General features: G+C 46.4%; 2 protein-coding genes across 2 annotated transcripts; one reads left to right on the forward strand and one right to left on the reverse strand.

The window, feature by feature from the left end:
* The first annotated feature begins 8,568 nt into the window (after window positions 1-8,568).
* LOC123091649 (uncharacterized) lies at window positions 8,569-9,926 on the forward strand. Its single transcript, XM_044513224.1, has 3 exons — window positions 8,569-8,821; window positions 9,282-9,357; window positions 9,655-9,926. Exons 1-2 carry the CDS (start codon window positions 8,699-8,701, stop codon window positions 9,345-9,347), a joined length of 189 nt encoding a protein of 62 aa, XP_044369159.1. The 5' UTR covers window positions 8,569-8,698; the 3' UTR covers window positions 9,348-9,357; window positions 9,655-9,926.
* Window positions 9,927-10,078: 152 nt separating this feature from the next.
* On the reverse strand, window positions 10,079-12,696 carry LOC123091648 (calcium-dependent protein kinase 25). The gene is made up of 6 exons (XM_044513222.1): window positions 11,534-12,696; window positions 11,329-11,444; window positions 11,045-11,212; window positions 10,822-10,949; window positions 10,625-10,724; window positions 10,079-10,471 (listed from the first exon to the last, which is right to left on the reverse strand). The coding sequence occupies exons 1-6, from the start codon at window positions 12,513-12,515 to the stop codon at window positions 10,367-10,369; spliced, it is 1,599 nt and encodes a 532-aa protein (XP_044369157.1). The 5' UTR covers window positions 12,516-12,696; the 3' UTR covers window positions 10,079-10,366.
* Between the last annotated feature and the right edge of the window lie 7,500 nt (window positions 12,697-20,196).

Raw genomic sequence — 20,196 nt, forward strand, 5'->3', positions numbered from 1 at the left:
AATTTTCGCCGGTACCTTACACCTACCATTTACCTTCCTCAAAACAACCACCATACCTACCTATTATGGCATTTCCATAGCCATTCCGAGATATATTGCCATGCAACTTTCCACCATTCCGTTCATATGACACGCATTACCTTTGTCATATTGCTTTTTGCATGATCATGTAGTTGACATCGTATTTGTGGCAAGGCCACCTTCATAATTTTCATACATGTCGCTCTTGATTCATTGCATATCCCGGTACACCGCCGGAGGCATTCATATAGAGTCATATCTTGTTCTAGCTTTGAGTTGTAAATCCATAAAAGTGTGATGATCTTCATTATTAGAGCATTGTCCTAGTGAGGAAAGGATGATGAAGACTATGATTCCCCCACAAGTCGGGATGAGACTTCGACTTTACAAAAAAAAGAGAAAGGCCAAAAAGAAAAAAAGAGAAAGGCCAAAAAAAGAAAAAAAAAGGGGGAAAAGAAAAAAAGAAAAAAAAGAAAAAATGAGAGAAAAAGAGAGAAGGGACAATGCTACTATCTCTTTTTCCACACTTGTGCTTCAAAATAGCACCATGATCTTCATGATAGAGAGTCTCATATGTTGTCACTTTCATATACTAGTGGGATTTTTTCATTATAGAACTTATATTCCAATGATGGGCTTCCTCAAAAGTGCCCTAGGTCTTCGTGAGCAAGCAAGTTGGATGCACCCCACTTAGTTTCTTTTGTTGAGCTTTCATATATTTATAGCTCTAGTGCATCCGTTGCATGGCAATCCCTACTCACTCACACTGATATCTATTAATGGGCATCTCCATAGCCCATTGATACACCTAGTTGATGTGAGACTATCTTCTCCTTTTTTGTCTTCTCCACAACCACCATTCTATTCCACATATAGTGCTATGTCCATGGCTCACGCTCATGTATTGCGTGAAAGTTGAAAAAGTTTGAGATTATTAAAGTATGAAAAAATTGCTTGGCTTGTCATCGGGGTTGTGCATGATTAAATACTTTGTGTGATGAAGATAGAGCATAGCCAGACTACATGATTTTGTAGGGATAACTTTCTTTAGCCATGCTATTTTGAGAAGACATGATTACTTTGATTAGTATGCTTGAAGTATTACTATTTCTTATGTCAATATGAACTTTTATTTTGTATTCATTTGGATCTGAACATTCATGACACAATGAATAAAATTACATTATGAATTATTCTAGGTAGCATTCCACATCAAAAAAATTCTTTTTTATCATTTACCTACTCGAGGACGAGCAGGAATTAAGCTTGGGGATGCTTGATACGTCTCCAACGTATCTATAATTTTTGATTGTTCCATGTTATTATATTACCCCTTTTGGATGTTTATGGGCTTTATTTTACACATTTATATCATTTTTGGGACTAACCTACTAAGTGGAGGCCCAACTCATATTGTTGTTTTTTTGCCTATTTCAGTATTCTGAAGAAAAGGAATATCAAACGAAGTCCAAACGGAATGAAACATTCGGGAGTGTTATTTTTTGGAACAAATCTGATCCGGAGAGCTTGGAGTGCAAGTCAAGAAGCCTCCAAGTGCCCCACGAGATAGGAGGGCGCCCCCCCCCTATAGGGCGCGCCCCCTGTCTTGTGGGCCCCTCGGGCGGCCACCGACGTACTTCTTCCTCTTATATATACCTACGTACCCCGAAAACATCCAGGAGCACCATGAAACACAATTTCCACCGCCGTAACCTTCTGTATCCGCGAGATCCCATCTTGGAGCCCTTGCCGGCACTCTGCCGGAGGGGGAAGCAACCACAGAGGGCCTCTACATCAACATCCTTGCCCCTCCGATGAGTTGTGAGTAGTTTACCACAGACCTACGGGTCCATAGTTATTAGCTAGATGGCTTATTCTCTCTTTTTGGATCTCAATACAATGTTCTCCCCCTCTCTTGTGGAGATCTATTCGATGTAATCTCTTTTTGCGGTGTGTTTGTCGAGATCTGATGAATTGTGGGTTTATGATCAAGTTTATCTATGAATAATATTTGAATATTCTCTGAATTCTTTTATGTATGATTGAGTTATCTTTGCAAGTCTCTTCGAATTATCAGTTTGGTTTGGCCTACTAGATTGATCTTTCTTGCCATGGGAGAAGTGCTTAGCTTTGGGTTCAATCTTGCGGTGTTCTTATCCAGTGACAGAAAGGGTTGCAAGACACGTATTGCATTGTTGCCATCGAGGATAACAAGATGGGGTTTATATCATATTGCATGTGTTTATCCCTCTACATCATGTCATCTTGCTTAATGCGTTACTCTGTTCTTATGAACTTAATACTCTAGATGCAGGCAGGAGTCGGTCGATGTGTGGAGTAATAGTAGTAGATGCAGGCAGGAGTCGGTCTACTTGTTATGGATGTGATGCATATATACATGATCATGCCTAGATAATCTCATAACTATGCGCTTTTCTATCAATTGCTCGACAGTAATTTGTTCACCCACCGTAATACTTATGCTATCTTGAGAGAAGCCTCTCGTGAAACCTATGGCCCCCGGGTCTATCTCTTATCATATTTGCTTTCAATATACTTTATTTGCATCTTTACTTTTTGCATCTATATTATAAAATACCAAAAATATATTTATCTTATCATACTATCTTTATTAGATCTCACTTTCGCAAGTGGCCGTGAAGGGATTGACAACCCCTTTATTGCGTTGGTTGCGAGTTCTCAGTTTGTTTCTGTAGGTGCGTGGGACTTTTGAGGAGCCTCCTACTGGACTGATACCTTGGTTCTCAAAACTGAGGGAAATACGTACGCTACACTTTGCTGCATAACCCTCTCCTCTTCGAGGAAAACCAACGCAAGCTCAAGACGTAGCATTACTTGCCCGAGATTCGATCATCGGTATGTCCATACCTATTTCAATCTCGTTAACGGAAAGTCTCTTTACTCATCCCATAATACAAGGTCTCGTGACTAAACTCATTAGTCACATGCTTACAAGCTTCTTGTGATGTTGTATTACCAAGAGGGCCCAGAAATATCTATCCGTAACACGGAGCGACAAATCCCAGTCTCAATGCATGCAACCCAACAAACACCTTTGGAGATACCTGTAGAGAACCTTTATAATCACCCAGTTATGAAGTGATATTTTATAGCACACAAAGTATTCCTTCAGTATCTGGGAGTGGCATGATATCATGGTCTAAGGAACTGATACTTGGCATGAACAAAGTTGTAGCAAATACTAAAAGATTTGATGCTAAGCTTACGGTTGGGTCTGTCCATCACATCATTCTCCTAATGATGTGATCCTGATATCAAATGACAACTCATGTCTATGGTCAGGAAACCATAACCATCTTTGATAAACAAGCTAGTCTTGTAGAGGCTTACTAGGGACACGGTGTAGTTTATGTATTCACACATGTATTTAAGTTTCCGATCAATACAATTCTAGCATGGATAATAAATATTTATCATGAATGGAAAATATGATAATAACCATTTTGTTATTGCTTGTAGGGCATATTTCCAACACCGCCTAGAGCCCACTGATAGGATGAACCGTGGTTCCAGATCAACAACTGTTGTGGCACGTATCATTGCCGACTGTTTTGATTTTCATGTAGAATTTTAGAGAGTCGTTTTTTAGCAATGTCCTCGTGAGAGGAACCACGTGGCTCATGAACTACCTAGCTTGGCAAGGTTCATCCTTCGAAGAGAACCCACCCGATTTTGTTTTGGATTTGGTCATTGATGATGTATGCCTTCCTGATTTGAAATAAAACTAGCCATAAAGACAATCCTAAAGGAAAAAAAAACTCAAGTCATATAATAGATGAAAAATCAATCGGTTGATAGATGAAATGTAAATTGAATGATGAGAAAATTAACCAAGTATATGAGAAATAAAAGGGTAAATATTTTAATCGATCCACAAATAGGAAGATGATGTTTCCTATAGGAGGACCTTGATGCGGCCGAATGTTTTCTCAAGGAGACTTGTTTGAGTGAACGATGCCATCAAAGAGCATTCCCTCAATAAACCACACCAGAGAATGTTCATAAATTGCCATGCTATAACATAGATATTTGTCATGCTATAACAAAGAGATTTCTCATACCAGAAAGAAATATTTGCCATGCTATAGTAGAAAAAATTGTCATGCTACAAGAGAGAAATTGCCATGCATTTCAGGGTTTTGCCATGCTACAATAGAGAGAAATGATATGCTAAGTATAAGGGAAAGTTGCCCACATGTCGAGAAATTGTCATGTTATGCAGAGAAGTTGCGATGCATGCTTCTAGTAATTGTTATGCTATGCCATAAGGGAGTGCCATATTATACCTGTGGACGTTTTCTCGGATTGGTGTATGTGAGGAACATTTGCATCGTTCCCTTGGAAGGGTGCATGGAAATGCATGTGCCCCCATGAAAAATTCCATGTGTCACTACATTGAGATTTGTGCATGATTCCGCATGAAATAACATTATCATCACAAGTTTAACTCCCGTCACCACACCAGAACAAGCAACACAACTGCCAACCCTTCTCCAGGAAAAGCAAAGTGTAAGATTCCTTTGCCTTCCGATGGCGTTGGCGCCGTCACCGGTCCACTCAACTCTGATAGCCCTAGGGCTATGGAGGTGGGGTGGACCCTTGCCCTTGCAGGAAGGAGGGATCATGCTCCGTGTTTAGGTGTTTTTGTGAGTTCGTTTACGATTTGTGCCCTGCTCAAGAAGGCAAGTCAGTGGTGGCTCTCTGAAGATGGAATAACGTTCTTCCTGCTTAGCCCCATTCCGGCGATGCGTCTAGCATCGTCTGAGGGCATGTGGTGGTGTATCTCTCGCTGATCTCGCAGGATTCGGCTGGTGATGGCCTTCGATGGATATGCTTGGATCAAATCTTTGTTCGTCTTCGTTCGTGTGTCTATAGGTTGGATCCTTTCGATCTATACTTCTCTTCATCGATGCGGTTGTTCTGGTGCGCTAGTCTTGTGTGCCTTAGCACAACGACTTTCCGATTGTCTAGTACAACAAGTTTGGCCCGACTCCGGTAAGAGATGGGTGATGACAGTGACGCAACTTCGGCTCGTTCCAATGCTTATGATTGTCGTTAGTTGGTCTACGAACATAGATGTAATTTTTGTTATCTCCGTGTTCTTTGTATTGTCACGACATGATGAATATATCAGAAGTTTTCTTGAAAAATAAGTGTTCCTTAAAAAACCCATTAGAACATTCCCTCATTGCGAACCAACTTATGATTGGATGGTTAGGAGGATAATGATATCCAAGCCCACCAGGGTTCAAGTCCTAGGCTTGACATTGATTTTTGTATTTTTCTGGATTTATTTCTTACTTTTCAACAATATTTGTTCACGAGTAATGCTACACCTATGGGCTGATTGTTACGTTTTTTGTGAAAAGGTTGCTAGGCCTTTATTGATTAGCAAAAAGGTTCCCAGGAACTACAATTGGGTCATTGGGAGTACCCAACCACAAGTGCCTCCTAGCTGGGAGAGAAACACCGAACCTAGCTAGCCTGTGATCTTCATAATTAGCAGCTCGAGGTTCGAAAGAAAAATTACAAGAGGCAAAAGAAATAGATGTATCTAAAATCTCTCTAACAATGATGTTGTAATCTCCTCCAACTCTTTGATGTATATGGTGTACCACCTGCTTGCAATCTGAAGCAACTTGGAGATGTGACATTCCAAGATCTTGCGTGAAAGAAAGACCCTCCCTGCATCCTCTAAAGTTGAAGGATCAATTATACCATGAATAACCAACCTAGAGGAGCCCAAGTAATTTCCATCCCCATGCTGACATACATCAGTCGCCATACCAACATTAACGTCTGTTGAGAACCCAGTGTCCATATTAATTTTTATGAAGCCCTCCGGCGGTGGGATCCATTTCAACCTATGGTGACCTTGTTCAGGAGTTGCCCGCACTGGATGTTCTGCTTGCACATTAAGTTGGTCTAGTTCTGCTATGAAACTGACAACGAAATTATGAGTTGCATATGGACTCTGATTTATCCCTTCATGAATCAACTTCCTCCTGGCATACCAAATAGCCCACAAAATTACTGTCATTCTTGTCAACTCCTCATGATTCAGAACCTCCATCATGGAAAATAACCAGGCACGGGCTGAAGGTTTGGACGTAGCTATCATATGCTCCAGCAGATCATGGTCAACTAAAGCCCAAACACATCTCGCCATGTTGCACTCAAGAAGACTGTGGGCCACGAATTTTGTGCCCCGCATGCAAAACACTCCTCGTGATGTGACAGCTTACTATTCTTCCGTACATCCTCTGTCAGCAACGAATTCTTTGACAACCTGCACAAGAAGTTTTTCAGCTTCGCCGGAACAACCACTTTCCACAAAGTTTCCATGATCGCTCATTTTTAGAATCATTTGAGGATCCTGCCCGCTCTTCCAACCAATCCTCCCTTGTCTTTTTTATTTCCACAATCATTCTATATGTAGACCGAACGAAGAAGATTCCATTCTTTTCAAAACCCCAAGACCAGAAGTCCTCCATGACCCGAGTGCACACTGGGATCCTTAGTATAGCTGATGCATCAAAGGGTAAAAACACTTGTTCAATCAACCATATATTCTAGCATGCATTCTTATGATCCATTAATTTTGAAACTAGCTGTGGTGGATCATTTACTAAGGCCAGAATAGGCCTCATGTTTTCCTTCCGAGGTAGCCAATTCTCGCTCCAAATATGTGTCGAAGCTCCATTACCTATTCGTCTTATCAAGCCCAATTTCATTGTATCCCGTCCCTCGATCATACCTCTCCATATTTGAGACGGGTGTCCCCCAAGTTTAGCCAACAAGAAATCGCTGTCAGGAAAATAGACTGCTTTAAGTATTCTGGCACTAAGAGAACCTGGGTTTCCAAATATTCTCCACGCCTGCTTAGCAAGAAGAGCATATTGAAAATTTCAAAATCTCTGAATCCCAAACCTCCCATGTATTTTGGCATACTCATGGAATCCCATGACACCCAATAGGGCTTCCTTTGTCTCTGCTTACTCCCCTACCAGAAAGCTTTGATCATATATGTTAGTTGCTGGCACAACACCCTAGGGAGTTTGAAGCAAGACATGGAATAAACTGGAATGCTTGAGCTACCGACTTAATTAGAACCTCCATATCAACTGCAGACAAAAGTTACGTATCCTACAAAAATGATGATTTGGCAGTTTTTAATTGGGTATTAGCGAGAGGGCATGGCCCACCCTGAAATTCATGGGGGATATTTGGTTTAGGCAAAGTATCGTCGGATACGTAAGACTCTTTCGTAGGTGTGGCAATTTTGTTTGCTTAGTGAGAGGAGACATCCCCTCAACTATGAGACACCTTTTTCTTTTGCAGGGGAAACTTGAGAGCTTTATTCACTAAAGGAGTTCGTCGAGCAATCAGCCAATAAGCTGCTGATCAGGAATCTAGGAGTGTTGTCGAGCCAACTTTTGGTAAAGTCAATCGTGGAAGCATGCCTCGCACAAATATGAGTTGGACCGTTAGCTGACTGGGATACATGTTGAATAACAAAAGAATGGAAACTACTAGTAAGCTCTTCAATTTCTACTAAAACTGGTGCCACAATTGAATGTGAATCATGGCGAGTGGTCCAGAGGTTTACAACCTCCAAACAATCCGTCTCAAGGATAACTTTTGTAAATCCCCTCAGTTTGGCGAAGATGACACCGTCTCGCGCTGCCATAGCCTCCGCAATGAGTGGATCTGTAACACTCGGATATGGCTTGCGCCATGCGCCTTTGAAAGAACTGGAGGAACGAGCTACACCACCCCCTCCACCCTTGCCGTTCTCTCTCCTGGTAGCTGCATCAGTATTAATCTTGACATGCTCAAGGTCCGGGGGTCGCCAACCATGTCTGGGTAACACCATTGCATGGCGTTGTGGTATATCCAGGAGCGCTAGGGCCTCTCTGGTCCGATGCACTGGAGTAGCGAGATTAAGGCTATCCTCACCATGAGTCAGTTTGTTTCTCGAATGCCAAACTGACCACATAACCGAGACCATAGTCGCCCGCTCCATGTTCGTGAATCTGTCATCACAGATAATATCCTTCGTCCATATAGAAGGGTGCAACCCTGGCATGTGGAAATCAAAGAGTCGCCTGTGAGGTAAGTATATACATGAGCGACTTCGAATGTACTGTATTTTTTTTCTTTTTGTCGGAGGTATTATCAGGCTGGTCAATGATCATATGGTTTGGTTTGGTGCAAACCAACCTGTGGTTGGGATGGTCATGTGGACAGTGGTATCCCCAGCCTATCAGGGTTTAAGTCTTTGTGCTTGCATTTATTTTAAATTTATTCCAGGATTCCCCGCGATATGCTTTCAGTGGGAGGAGACGTTTCCCTTAACTACGAGAAGCCTACATCGTAAAATCTCAAAATGACATGCCGGTTCATTCTCTCGAAGGTGGTCATAGGGGTAAGATATGCATGTGTGCGTTTATAGGATTGAGTGTATGCGCGTTTATATGAACGCTTGCGTCTGTACTGTATTAAGAAAAGATGGTTTGGTTTGGTTTATCCGACTCGGCCCCACGTGTAAGCGCTGCCTCCTCTCGCTCATTTACTTTTCTCGCATCGAGAGCTCTCCCCGGAACGGCGGTGAGAAGGGACGGGCGGAGGAAAGATGCCGCACCGCGCGCGGCCGATGACGGGGCTGCTGGTGTTCATGGGCGTCAACCTCGTCCTCCTCAGCACCATCACCCCCGTCTACGACTTCGTCTGCTTCCACCCCTACTGGGACCGCAGGGTACCCCCACCCTTTCCCCGCTCATTCTTCTCCGACTGTATGCGGAAATGCCTGTGATCGTCGTTGGTTGAGACATACCCACTGGAAACTTCACTCGACGTGCAATTCCTAGCCAGAACGAGTGCCTGTTTGGTTGGATTCTTGTTCTAGATTTGCTTATGCGCATCTGCACACCAGCTGTTTGTGGAAATGCCTAGGAGCGGTTCGATAGATGAGTTGTTTGGACTGGATGTGCTGTTTGACCAAAATGATTACACTTGAGGAGTCCTTGCCCAGTTGCATTGCGCCTCTTCCAGCCGTTCTGGAAAATTTTCCAGGGAAACTGCATCTGCACATGTTCCATGATAGACCCATCCTTGCTTCCCAACAACTGGCAATGAGAGTACTAGGATCTTGATTTATTGGATACAATTTTGAATTTTGTGTGTGTGTAATGTGTAATTTTTGTCCAAATTTGCAGAGAGAACGCCGTCAAAGGGAACGTGAAGCACTGCAAGGCAATGGTTCTCTAGAAACTGCAAAATAAACTCTACTAGGTAAATACATGCTTCCACACTTAAGAGAAAAAAAAATGCTTTTCCCCTTCATGCATCTCCTTGTACTCATAGTATGGCATCATAGGATGATTTCCGGTGAATTAACTAAACTTCAACTACACTACACTGATATTCCATGAATAAATGCCTTTTTTCGAGGTGAGAAGCGCTCGTTCCTCGCATACCATTTGGTGGCAGGAAACTGGGAGATTTCACTGATGTATCCCATAGCAAATAGTCCAATAAGTGGCCACCTCATTTTCCATTGACGCAATCTTTTTCTTTTCATTCGTGCAGGTATCTGCTTACATTATTTATTAGCTTATCACATCCTGGATTGTTCATTTACGTGTGATGGAGAAAGTTTGAAGTTGCGACCAGGTTTTTCAGTGTCGATGCATCATTAGATCTTGTTTCGTGATGCTCCTGCAATGTGTGAGTTCTCTGTAATGACAAACTGAGGAACACCAGACGCAGTGAAATAATTTCTTTAAACTACACTGTTATGTTATCAACTTCTTGTATTGATCTGGTGTTACATAAGCAAAGGAAATCATCTATTTAGTTCAGACCTGTTGTAATACAAGTAAATCAAATCATCTGGCCCCACTATATACTATATGTAGTCTTGAAATTGTTGGTGAAGGCCAATCATATCTTCATCTAGTCTCCCCTCTATGTTTCTTCTCCCTCAACCACATCAGCAGAGGCTTGCACCCTCATGAATGCACCGATGACCTCTAGGGCTTGAGCACCACCAACATCTTATGTAAGTCTACAAGATGACAAAAATGTGCAGGTGGGAGACAAATCCATCTTTCTTCCCCAAATTCATGGGTATGTATGTGGATTCCAATCCAATTGATACTCCTCAGCAACTAGTAAGTAGATTATACAAATCTGTCCATGATTTTGAGCTCATGCTGAGAAGCATCTGGAAAGAGGGTTCCATTATGCACTCTGCACTGGTGGTGACTGCACATCTCCTTGTTTGAGCTAAATGCCTGTTTCACTCTAGAACTAGATCTCTCCTCTTCTTTGGGTTCGTTGGCTCGGTGCTGCCTGCTCCTTTCTTCATCATCGCCACGAATTCTGAATAATCTATCCTCCCATCCTATATGTGCAATAAAGTAAATTAATCATCGTCAACTGAGTAAACTGGCTATCAATTTAATTTTATCAGGTCCTATTTTTTGTGTGCAATTTAACTTCCGTGCATCAGATTGCGTATGTGTAATGTATACTCAATTTATACTTGCTGTCTTACATTGTCAGTGTCAGCCTCTGAGATGATCTCCTTGATCTCTTTGGCATCATACATTCCCTTCTCCTTCAAGGCTTGCTCGAGCTCATCTCTTGTTATGTACCTGCAAGATTTGTGAGATAAAAGATAAGTCGTAGTAAAATACTATCTAAACTACAGAATTCAGCTACCTAGTCTGTTGATTTTGTTGCTCAGCTTACCCACTGTTATCCTTGTCGAAGAACTGGAATGCTATGTATAGGTGCTCCTCTCTATGCATCTTGTTCATGTGAACTGTCGCGGTGACAAACTCCTCGTAGTCAATCAATCCATTGCCATCTGCATCAGCCTGGAGAAATTTGAGGTACAGATGAATTTTGATGAAAAATATGTTGTGCAATGGAACCCGTGTTATTGATAGCTCGCTGAAGAGTGAAGACTCACTGCTTCCATGAGTTGCTGAATTTCATTGTCTGACAGCTTTGTGCCCTGCTTTGCTAGCCCATTCTTGAGCTCTTCGAGCGTGATTGTGCCGCTGTTATCTTTGTCGATGTTCTTGAACATCTCCTTGAGCCCCCTGATCTCCTCTTCCGATAAGCACCCAGCTATAACCTGAAAGCACACACACACCATCATGGTTGAGTGCCTGACAAACTGCAATCTAAGCATGTTTGTTCAATTCAACAGCTACGAGTAGATATGAGGAGAAAAACAAGAGTTCCTCCTACCCTCAGCGCAGCTTTCTTGAACTGGTTCATGGCCCTGAATTGCTTGAGCCTGTTGAGAACGACATTGTCGAGCGGCGTATCGGGTGCGTCTCCGTCTTCTTTGATCCATGGGTGATCTGGCAACTCAAATCCACACAACTTTCAGGCCATGAGCTTCGTCACAAGAAGCATATGACGCATGAATCAGGTTTGGGAGAGTGCTTACTGAGGACTTGGAAGGCCGTGAGCCTCTCCTTGGGGTTGATGTTGAGCATCTTCTTGACAAGATCCTTGGCGCCAGAGGAGATGTTTGGCCATGGATCGCCGTTGAAGTCGACCTGCCCGCGTAGCACGGCGGTGAAGATGGCATTGTCGTTCTCCGCCCAGAATGGCGGGACGCCGGCGAGGAAGATGTAGAGCATGACGCCGATGCTCCAGATGTCAGCCTCGGGGCCGTAGCGCCGCTTGAGCACCTCCGGCGCGATGTAGTAGGCGCTGCCGACGATGTCCCTGAACACCTCGCCTTCCTTGAAGAAGACGGAGAGACCGAAGTCGGTGGCCTTGAGCGGCGAGTCCTCCCCTTTGCTGAGCAGGAGGAAGTTCTCCGGCTTGAGGTCCCGGTGCATCACCCCCATGCAGTGGCATGTGTGGACGATGCCGACGATGGCCCGGAGCAGGGCGGCCGCCGCCCGCTCCGTGTAGTGGCCCTTGGCGATGATCCGGTCGAAGAGCTCGCCGCCGGCGCAGAGCTCCATGACGAGGTGCACGTTGTGCTTGTCCTCGTAGGCGCCCCGGAGGTCGACGATGTTGGGCTGGCCGGAGAGGTGGTACATGATCTGTACCTCGCGCCGGACGTCCTCCACGTCCTCCTTGTTGGCCAGCTTGCGCTTGGCGATGGTCTTGCACGCCAGCTTCTCGCTGGTGGAGCGATGCGTGCAGAGGTGGGTCACGCCGAACTGGCCGCGCCCGAGCTCCTTGCCGATGGAGTAGGTGGTGCGCACGTCCTCCATGGCGCGGCCGAGCACGTCGCCCACGGGCGGCGGCGGCTTGCCCGGCTTGGCATTGGCGGCCGGCGGCGCTGCGACGCCGTTGCTGGCGGTCGACGACGATGCGACAGGCTCCACCTTTGGGGCTGCAGGCGGGGGCGGCAGCGGGTCCGAGTTGGCGTCGCCGGCGCGCCCGGCACCCTTGGCGCAGCATTGGCCCATGGCTCTCCGACGGAGACACAGGCACAGGCACAGGCATGCATGGAGAACCAGCCAAAAGAGAGACCAGCATGCACCATTTTTCGCTTTGTTTGGTTGGAAAGCCTTTGTGACAGAGAAAAAGAGGGATTTCGAGTTTGGAAGGTGTGGAGGGAATGGCGGCAACGAGCGCCGGATTCCGGATATAGCTTGCTTGCTTCCTCACTGGCTCATTTTTCCGGTCAAAATGTTTTATACCCATGGCTGTGAGTTCATGGTACGCCCTGTTGGATGGATAATGAGCAACTTCTATTCACACGGGCCAAAGGCTAATACATCTATATGTGTGATGAAATGCATGAAACCTCTTAAACAATGGGGATATATAGAAAAGAGACTATACACATCTAACACCCCACTACTCATCGTGGGTCAACAACACTGAGTTTGGAGAGAAAGAACCCATGCTGCGCTCAAGTCTGTGCCTTCATGAATAAGTCTGTCAACTGTAACTCAAAGGGCACATAGTGAAGAGCGAGAATCTCATCTTGCACAGCAGCACGCACAAAGGATGCATCCACACCGATGTGCTTGGTGAGCTCATGCTTCATCGGTTCACGCGCAATACTGATAGCACCTATACTGTCCGACAATAAGGGAGTCGATGTAGTAGTAGACACACCAAAGTCCTGAAATAACCATCGCAACCAGATAACCTCAGCAATCAACATAGTCATTGCTCGCAACTTAGCCTCTGTACTCGAGCGAGAAACTGCAGTCTGTTTCTTTGTCTTCCAGACAATGAGAGAGCCGCCAAGAAAGACACAGTAAGCAGACAACGAGTGTCGATCAGAAGGATCACTAGCCCACATAGCATCAGAGTAGGCCTGGAGTTGGAGAGAGCTGGGGCGGGGAAAGAAAAGGCCGTGAGAGATCGTGGCACGAAGATATCATAGAACACGAAGGAGGTGACTATAGTGGACAGAGGTGGGGTCTGAAACGAACTGATTGAGAATGTGAACATGATAGGACATGTCAGGACGTAGACTAGGCTCCCAACGAGGTGGCGATACTGAGTGGGATTAGGAGGAGGATCACCATCAGGCGCACGAAGCTGAATGTTGAGCTCTATATAGGAGTCACAACAGTGCGCTCGTCACCAAGAGCGGCTCTAGCAAGAAGATTCTGAATATATTTTTTCCTAGAAGATGAAGAAGTTGAAGGAAATATGTCCTAGAGGCAATAATAAAGTTATTATTTATTTCTTTAATTCATGATAAATGTTTATTATTCATGCTAGAATTGTATTAACCAGAAACTTAGTACATGTGTGAATACATAGACAAAACATATAGTCCCTAATATGCCTCTACTTGACTAGCTCGTTAATAAAAGATGGTTATGTTTCCTAACCATAGATATGTGTTGTCATTTGATGAACAGAATCACATCATTAAGAGAATGATGTGATGGACATGACCCATCCGTCAGCTTAGCATTATGATCGTGTTAGTTTCATTGCTACTGCTTTCTTCATGACATATACAAGTTCCTCAGACTATGAGATTATGCAACTCCCGAATACCGGAGGAACATTTTGTGTGCTACCAAACGTCACAACATAAATGGGTGATTATAAAGGTGCTCTACAGGTGTCTCTGAAGGTGTTTGTTAGGTTGGCATAGATCGAGATTAGGATTTGTCACTCCGTGTTTCAGAGAGGTATCTCTGGGCCCTCTCGGTAATACTCATCACTATAAGCCTGGCAAGCATTGTAACTAATTAGTTAGTTGCGGGATGAAGTATTACAGAACGAGTAAAGTGACTTGCCGGTAACGAGATTGAACTAGGTATTGAGATACCGATGATCGAATCTCGGGCAAGTAACATACCGATGACAAAGGGAACAATGTATGTTGTTATGCGGTTTGACCGATAAAGATCTTCATAGAATATGTAGGAACCAATATGAGCATCCAGGTTCCGCTATTGGTTATTGACCGGGGACGTGTCTCGGTCATGTCTACATAGTTCTCGAACCCATAGGGTCCGCACGCTTAACGTTCGATGACGATTGGTATTATGAGTTTATGTGATATGATGTACCGAAGATTGTTCGGAGTCCCGGATTTGATCACGGACATAACGAGGAGTCTCAAAATGGTCGAGACATAAAGATTGATATATTGGATGACTATATTCGACACCGAAAGTGTTCCGGAGAAGTTTCAGATATAACCGGAGTGCCGGAAGGGTTATCGGAACCACCGGAGAAGTAATGGGCCTTATTGGGCCTAAGGGAGAGAGAGGGTCAGCCAGAGGCTGGCCGCGCCCCCCCATGGGCCTAGTCCAAATTGGACTAGGGGGAGGGGCGGCGCGCCCTCCTTCCTTCTCCTTCCCCTCCTTCCTTCTTGTCCTAGTAGGACTAGGAAAGGGGGGAGTCCTACTCCTACTAGGAGGAGGATTCCTCCCCCCTTGGCGCGCCCTAGAGGGCCGGCCGGCCTCCTCCTTGCTCCTTTATATATGGGGGCAGGGGACACCCTAGGACACACAAGTTGACAATTGTTTTAGCCGTGTGCGGTGCCCCCCTCCACAGTTACACACCTCAGTCATATCGTTGTAGTGCTTAGGCGAAGCAGTGCGCCGATAAATTCATCATCACCGTCACCACGCCGTCTTGCTGACGGAACTCTCCCTCGGCCTCAACTGGATCAATAGTACGAGGGACGTCACCGAGCTGGACGTGTGCTAAATGCGGAGGTGCTGTACGTTCGGTGCTTGGATCGGTTGGATCACGAAGACGTTCGACTACATCAACCGCGTTAACTAAATGCTTCCGCTATCGCTCTACGAGGGTACGTGGACACACTCTCCCCTCTCATTGCTATGCATCACATATATAGATCTTGCGTGATCGTAGGAACTTTTTTGAAATTATCGAGTTCCCCAACGGTGGTATCAAAGCCAGGTCTATGCGTAGATGTTATATGCACAAGTAGAACACAATGAGTTATGGGCGATAATAGTCATACTGCTCACCAGATGTCATACTTTGATTCGACAGTACTGTTGGATGAAGCGGCTCAGACCGACATTACATGTACGCTTACGCGAGACTGGTTCTACCGATGTGCTTTGCACATAGGTGGCTAGTGAGTGTCTGTTTCTCCAACTTTAGTTGAATCAAGTGTGGCTACGCCGAGTCCTTGTTGAAGGTTAAAACAACACACTTGACGAAAAATCATTGTCGTTTTGATGCGTAGGTAAGAACGGTTCTTGCTAGAAGCCCGTAGTAGCCACGTAAAACTTGCAACAACAAAGTAGACGACGTCTAACTTGTTTTTGCAGGGCTATCTGTGATGTGATATGGTCAAGCATGATGTGATATAAATTGTTGTATGAGATGATCATGTTTTGTAACAAAGTTATTGGCAACTGGCAGGAGCCATATGGTTGTCGCTTTATTGTATGCAATGCAATCGCCATGTAATTGTTTTACTTTATCACTAAGCGGTAGCGATAGTCGTAGTAACAATAGGTGGCGAGACGACAACGATGCTACGATGGAGATCAAGGTGTCGCGCCGGTGACGTTGGAGGTCATGACGATGTCGTGGATCTAAGTCTGACAGTAGAGTGGGGGTAGGTATGGAGAGGCAAGGTCCTAGCTATGGAGAGGTTGTAAGCACAAGAGATGTACGAGTTCAGGCCCTTCTCGGAGGAAGTAAAAGCCCTACGTCTCGGAGCCCGGAGGCGGTCGAGTGGATTATGCGTATATGGATTACAAGATGCCCAACCCTTCTGCCTGTGGAGGGGTGTGGCTTATATAGAGTGCGCCAGGTCCCCAGCCAGCCCACGTAATGAAGGGTTTAAGGTGTATTAAGTCCGGGGCGTTACAGGTAACGCCCCACATAAAGTGTCTTTACTATCATAAAGTCTACTTAATTACAGGCCGTTGCAGTGCAGAGTGCTTCTTGACCTTCTGGTGGTCGAGTGAGTCTTCGTGGTCGAGTCCTTCAAGTCAGTCGAGTGAGTCCCTCGTAGGTCGACTGGAAGGTGATCTCTTCTAAGGGTGTCCTCGGGCAGGGTACTTAGATCAGGTCCGTGACCCTACCCTAGGTATGTGTCTCCATCATTAGCCCCCGAATGGATTGAGGCTTGAGTGATGAAGGAGTTGATGTTGTTTCCGATTAGCTTTTGCATATTGGTTGTGCGTTGTTTTTGAACCAAAAATTCTCTCTGTTGATAGTGAACAACTTTTCTTCAGTCGACTCGATCCATTCTTCTTCTTCGTCGAGTGATCTTTTTGGACTTCGCTGATTTCCGAGCGACGGATCGCAGGAAATCCCACGTCTGGCAGACTGATCTGCCGTCCGCGGATTCCGCGGGATACAGAATTTGGGGGAGCGCGCGAAGCGGAGCGGACCGCGGCGCTCGGATGGGACGGGGCATAGACGCCTCGATTCCCGCACCGCTTTTTTCGCCACGTATCACGCTTGCGCAACTGTTACAGGATATGATTAGATCGACCGGGCCCACCTATCATCCACTCGGAAGGGATCTTATAAATGGGCCCGGCGAGGGTTTTTTGAACAGTGCCTCAACATTCTCTCTCTGCTCCTTTCGTCTCCGCCCAACGCACACGCTCTCGCCTTCGCACAACTTCTCCTCACGCGCCTCGCCGGTAGCCATGGTCAAGGAGAAGACGGCGGCGCTGGAGCGCGTGAAGAAGGCGTCGGCGACGGAGAAGGCGAAGGGGAGATCCACCAGCCGCGGCGGGTCTTCGTCTAGATCTCGCCTGCCGAAAGGCTGGGTCCAGGGAGATTGGATCCAGTCGACCATCACGGAGAAGGATCTCCTCGACATGGCCAACGAGGGCCTGATCCCTCATGGAGCTGCGAGGCTTCCGGGGAAAGAGTGGCAGCCTCAGCCGGAAGAGGGTGAGTGCGTGCTTCTGGCTACCCATGTCGACCGCGGATTCTCTTTGCCGCCGAGCATTTTCTTCCGTGGTTTCTTGAACTTCTTTGGAGCGCAACTCCACCACTTCACCCCGAATTCTATCGCCTATCTTGCCGCGTTTGTGTCCATGTGTGAGAGTTTTCTGGGCTGTCGACCGCATTGGGGCTTGTTCAAGCACATATTCACGTGCCTCTCTCAAACCGTGAAGAAGGCGAGCCCAGGCGACGAAAGAACCCGAGTTGTCCAAATGTGTGGAGGCCTGGGGATCCAGGTGAGGAACAAGAGCACCTTCCCAGCCATGACATTCCCCGAGTCAGTCAGAGGCTGGCAGTCGACCTGGTTCTACTGCCAGGATCAGTCGACGCCGGGGCAGTCGAGTGGACTCCCTCAATTTACCATGGACCGAGTGAACAAGCCCTCCTCTCTGAAGTTGATTCCGGAGGAGAAAGATGACGTGAAGATGCTGATGGAGCGCGTAGTTCAGTTGGTTCGGGAGGGAGTGACGGGTATGGATCTCCTGGAGGTTTTCCTTAGGCATCGAATCCAGCCTCTTCAGTTCCGGAGCCATTGCATGTGGTTGTACTGCGGGACTGAGGATGTGACTCGGGTCAATCCAGAAACAGTCGATGATACCACTCTGGAAAGGTGGATGGCCGCTGTTACTGGGAACAAAGATAACCCTCGCGGAGCCAGAAGGATTCCTCCACTCGACTGCCACAGTGATCCAAACAAGGTATGTCTGCTCCACTTCCCATTGTATTCTTGTCACACTTATTTCTGTTTTCTCTGCCAATCGGTCGACTGATCTTTGTCTTGATGTCTATCAGGCCCTTACTGAGTTGTACTCGATGCCCAATGGAGCACAGGCTCCGACCGAGGAGGGAGAAGCGAGCGGGGGCGAGAGCCAGGAGGAGGAGTGGGACTCGGACGCCGCCAAGGCTGATGATGATGATGATGACGATGATGATGATGATGATGAGGACGAGGAAGAGGAGGAGGAGGAGGAGGTCGCACCACCACGCTCGGAAAGGCGGTCGAAACTTGTTCATGACCCTGCGACCGAACGCGGCGAGGGGGTTGCGACTGTTACACAGTCGACCAAGCGCCCTCGAACCACCTCTCCGGCACCGACTGAAAAGGCGCCGAAGCAGCCCAGGGCGGCCCCGTCGAAGCCGACCAAGCACCTGCCGAAGATGAAGGTGTCTATCCCCACCATATCAGGGTAATCATGTTGCTTAAGTCTTCTTGTTTTGTGTGAACTTTATCTCTGGTTGGCGCTGGAGTTAGTCGACTGACTCTTTGGAGTTGCAGTGCTGCTACTTCTGAGACCTCGGCCCGGGCTGACGACCATGAGATGGAGGACGCAGCAACCTCAAAACCTGGTACTATACTCTTAACACCGTCTTTAGTCGACTGACTCATGATCTAATCCTGATTCTTTTCTGTAGCTCCATCCAATGTTGTTATCACTCTCCCTGATGATGATGAAGATGAGGAACCGCTGAAGTACAGAAGGAGTAGGAAAGCGTCTGCCAGCAGGGTGACCCAGGATGTGACGGTGCCTGAGACTCTGGTCGCGGAGGAGGAGAACACCACTCGACACACCGTGTCCTTCGCAGATCCACTGACGAGTGCTCCGCAGCCCTCCCTCTTCACGACGCACCACGTCCCAGAGGACCAAGCTGGCGCAGCGAAGGAGGCGATACGCCAGGCAGGGATCATGATGGAGCAGTTGAAGACCATCTGGGATGCGAGCCAGGCAGCTTACGACGCCAGTTCCGCCCTCCAAAGCAATGTTCAGGTCAGTCGACCACCGTTTGTTCTGTTAGGATATGCTATCAAAAACTTTTCTTTCCAGAATTTGTAGTAGTCACCCAGTGGGTGTGTCGAGTTAAACTCCGTGTTAGCGGGGGCACGCTGAGTGCACCCGCTGGGTGTAGTCCCCAAGGCTAAGGTCGACTGCTGGCAGTCGGCCTTAGGCTTTATAATTTCAGTCTTTCCGTCATTCGACTATGGCGACTGGATTTCGCAAACCGGTCGACTGGTCGACTCTGTCTCCAAGGCTAAGGTCGACTGCTGGCAGTCGGTCTTAGGCTTCATAAGTTCAGTCTTTCCGTCATTCGACTATGTCGAATGGATTTCGCAAACCGGTGGGGGCACGCTGAGTGCACCCACTGGGTGTAGTCCCCGAGACTGTGGTCGACTGCTGGCAGTCGATTACAGTCTTAAAGAATATATCTCTTTTTTGAGGTCGACTGGTCGACTTTATCTTCAATAGGATTAGTGGGGGCACGCTGAGTGCACCCACTGGGTGTAGTCCCCGAGACTACAGTCGAATGCTTGTATTCGGCTGTAGTCTTAGAAACGCGTGATTTTTCCTTTTTCACTCGGAAGTGAATTATATTTGACATTTAGTCGATTGGTTCTTCGCAGAACTCCTGTGATCTTGTGGCTCGCTACTCTGAGCTGGAAAACAAGCACATTCAGCTCGAGCTGAATTTGAAACTGGTTCAGGAGAATCTGACGAAGGCAAAGGAGGAGACCGAAGGTATGTTTGGTGAGACCTTGACGACTGCTTTTTCCCTTCATTTGTTTCAAAATCTGATCTTGCTGTAACTTGCAAGTAAGGTGAGGGAGGCCCAACGGAAGAAAGACCTTGAACTAGCTGAGAAGATCAAGCTTGTTGACGAGAAGTTAGCTTCAGTCGCAAAGCTTGAGCAAGAAAATACCAATCTGAAAGCTGCTCT

This window comes from Triticum aestivum, chromosome 4B (genome assembly GCF_018294505.1).
Source record: "Triticum aestivum cultivar Chinese Spring chromosome 4B, IWGSC CS RefSeq v2.1, whole genome shotgun sequence".
Lineage (NCBI taxonomy): Eukaryota > Viridiplantae > Streptophyta > Magnoliopsida > Poales > Poaceae > Triticum > Triticum aestivum.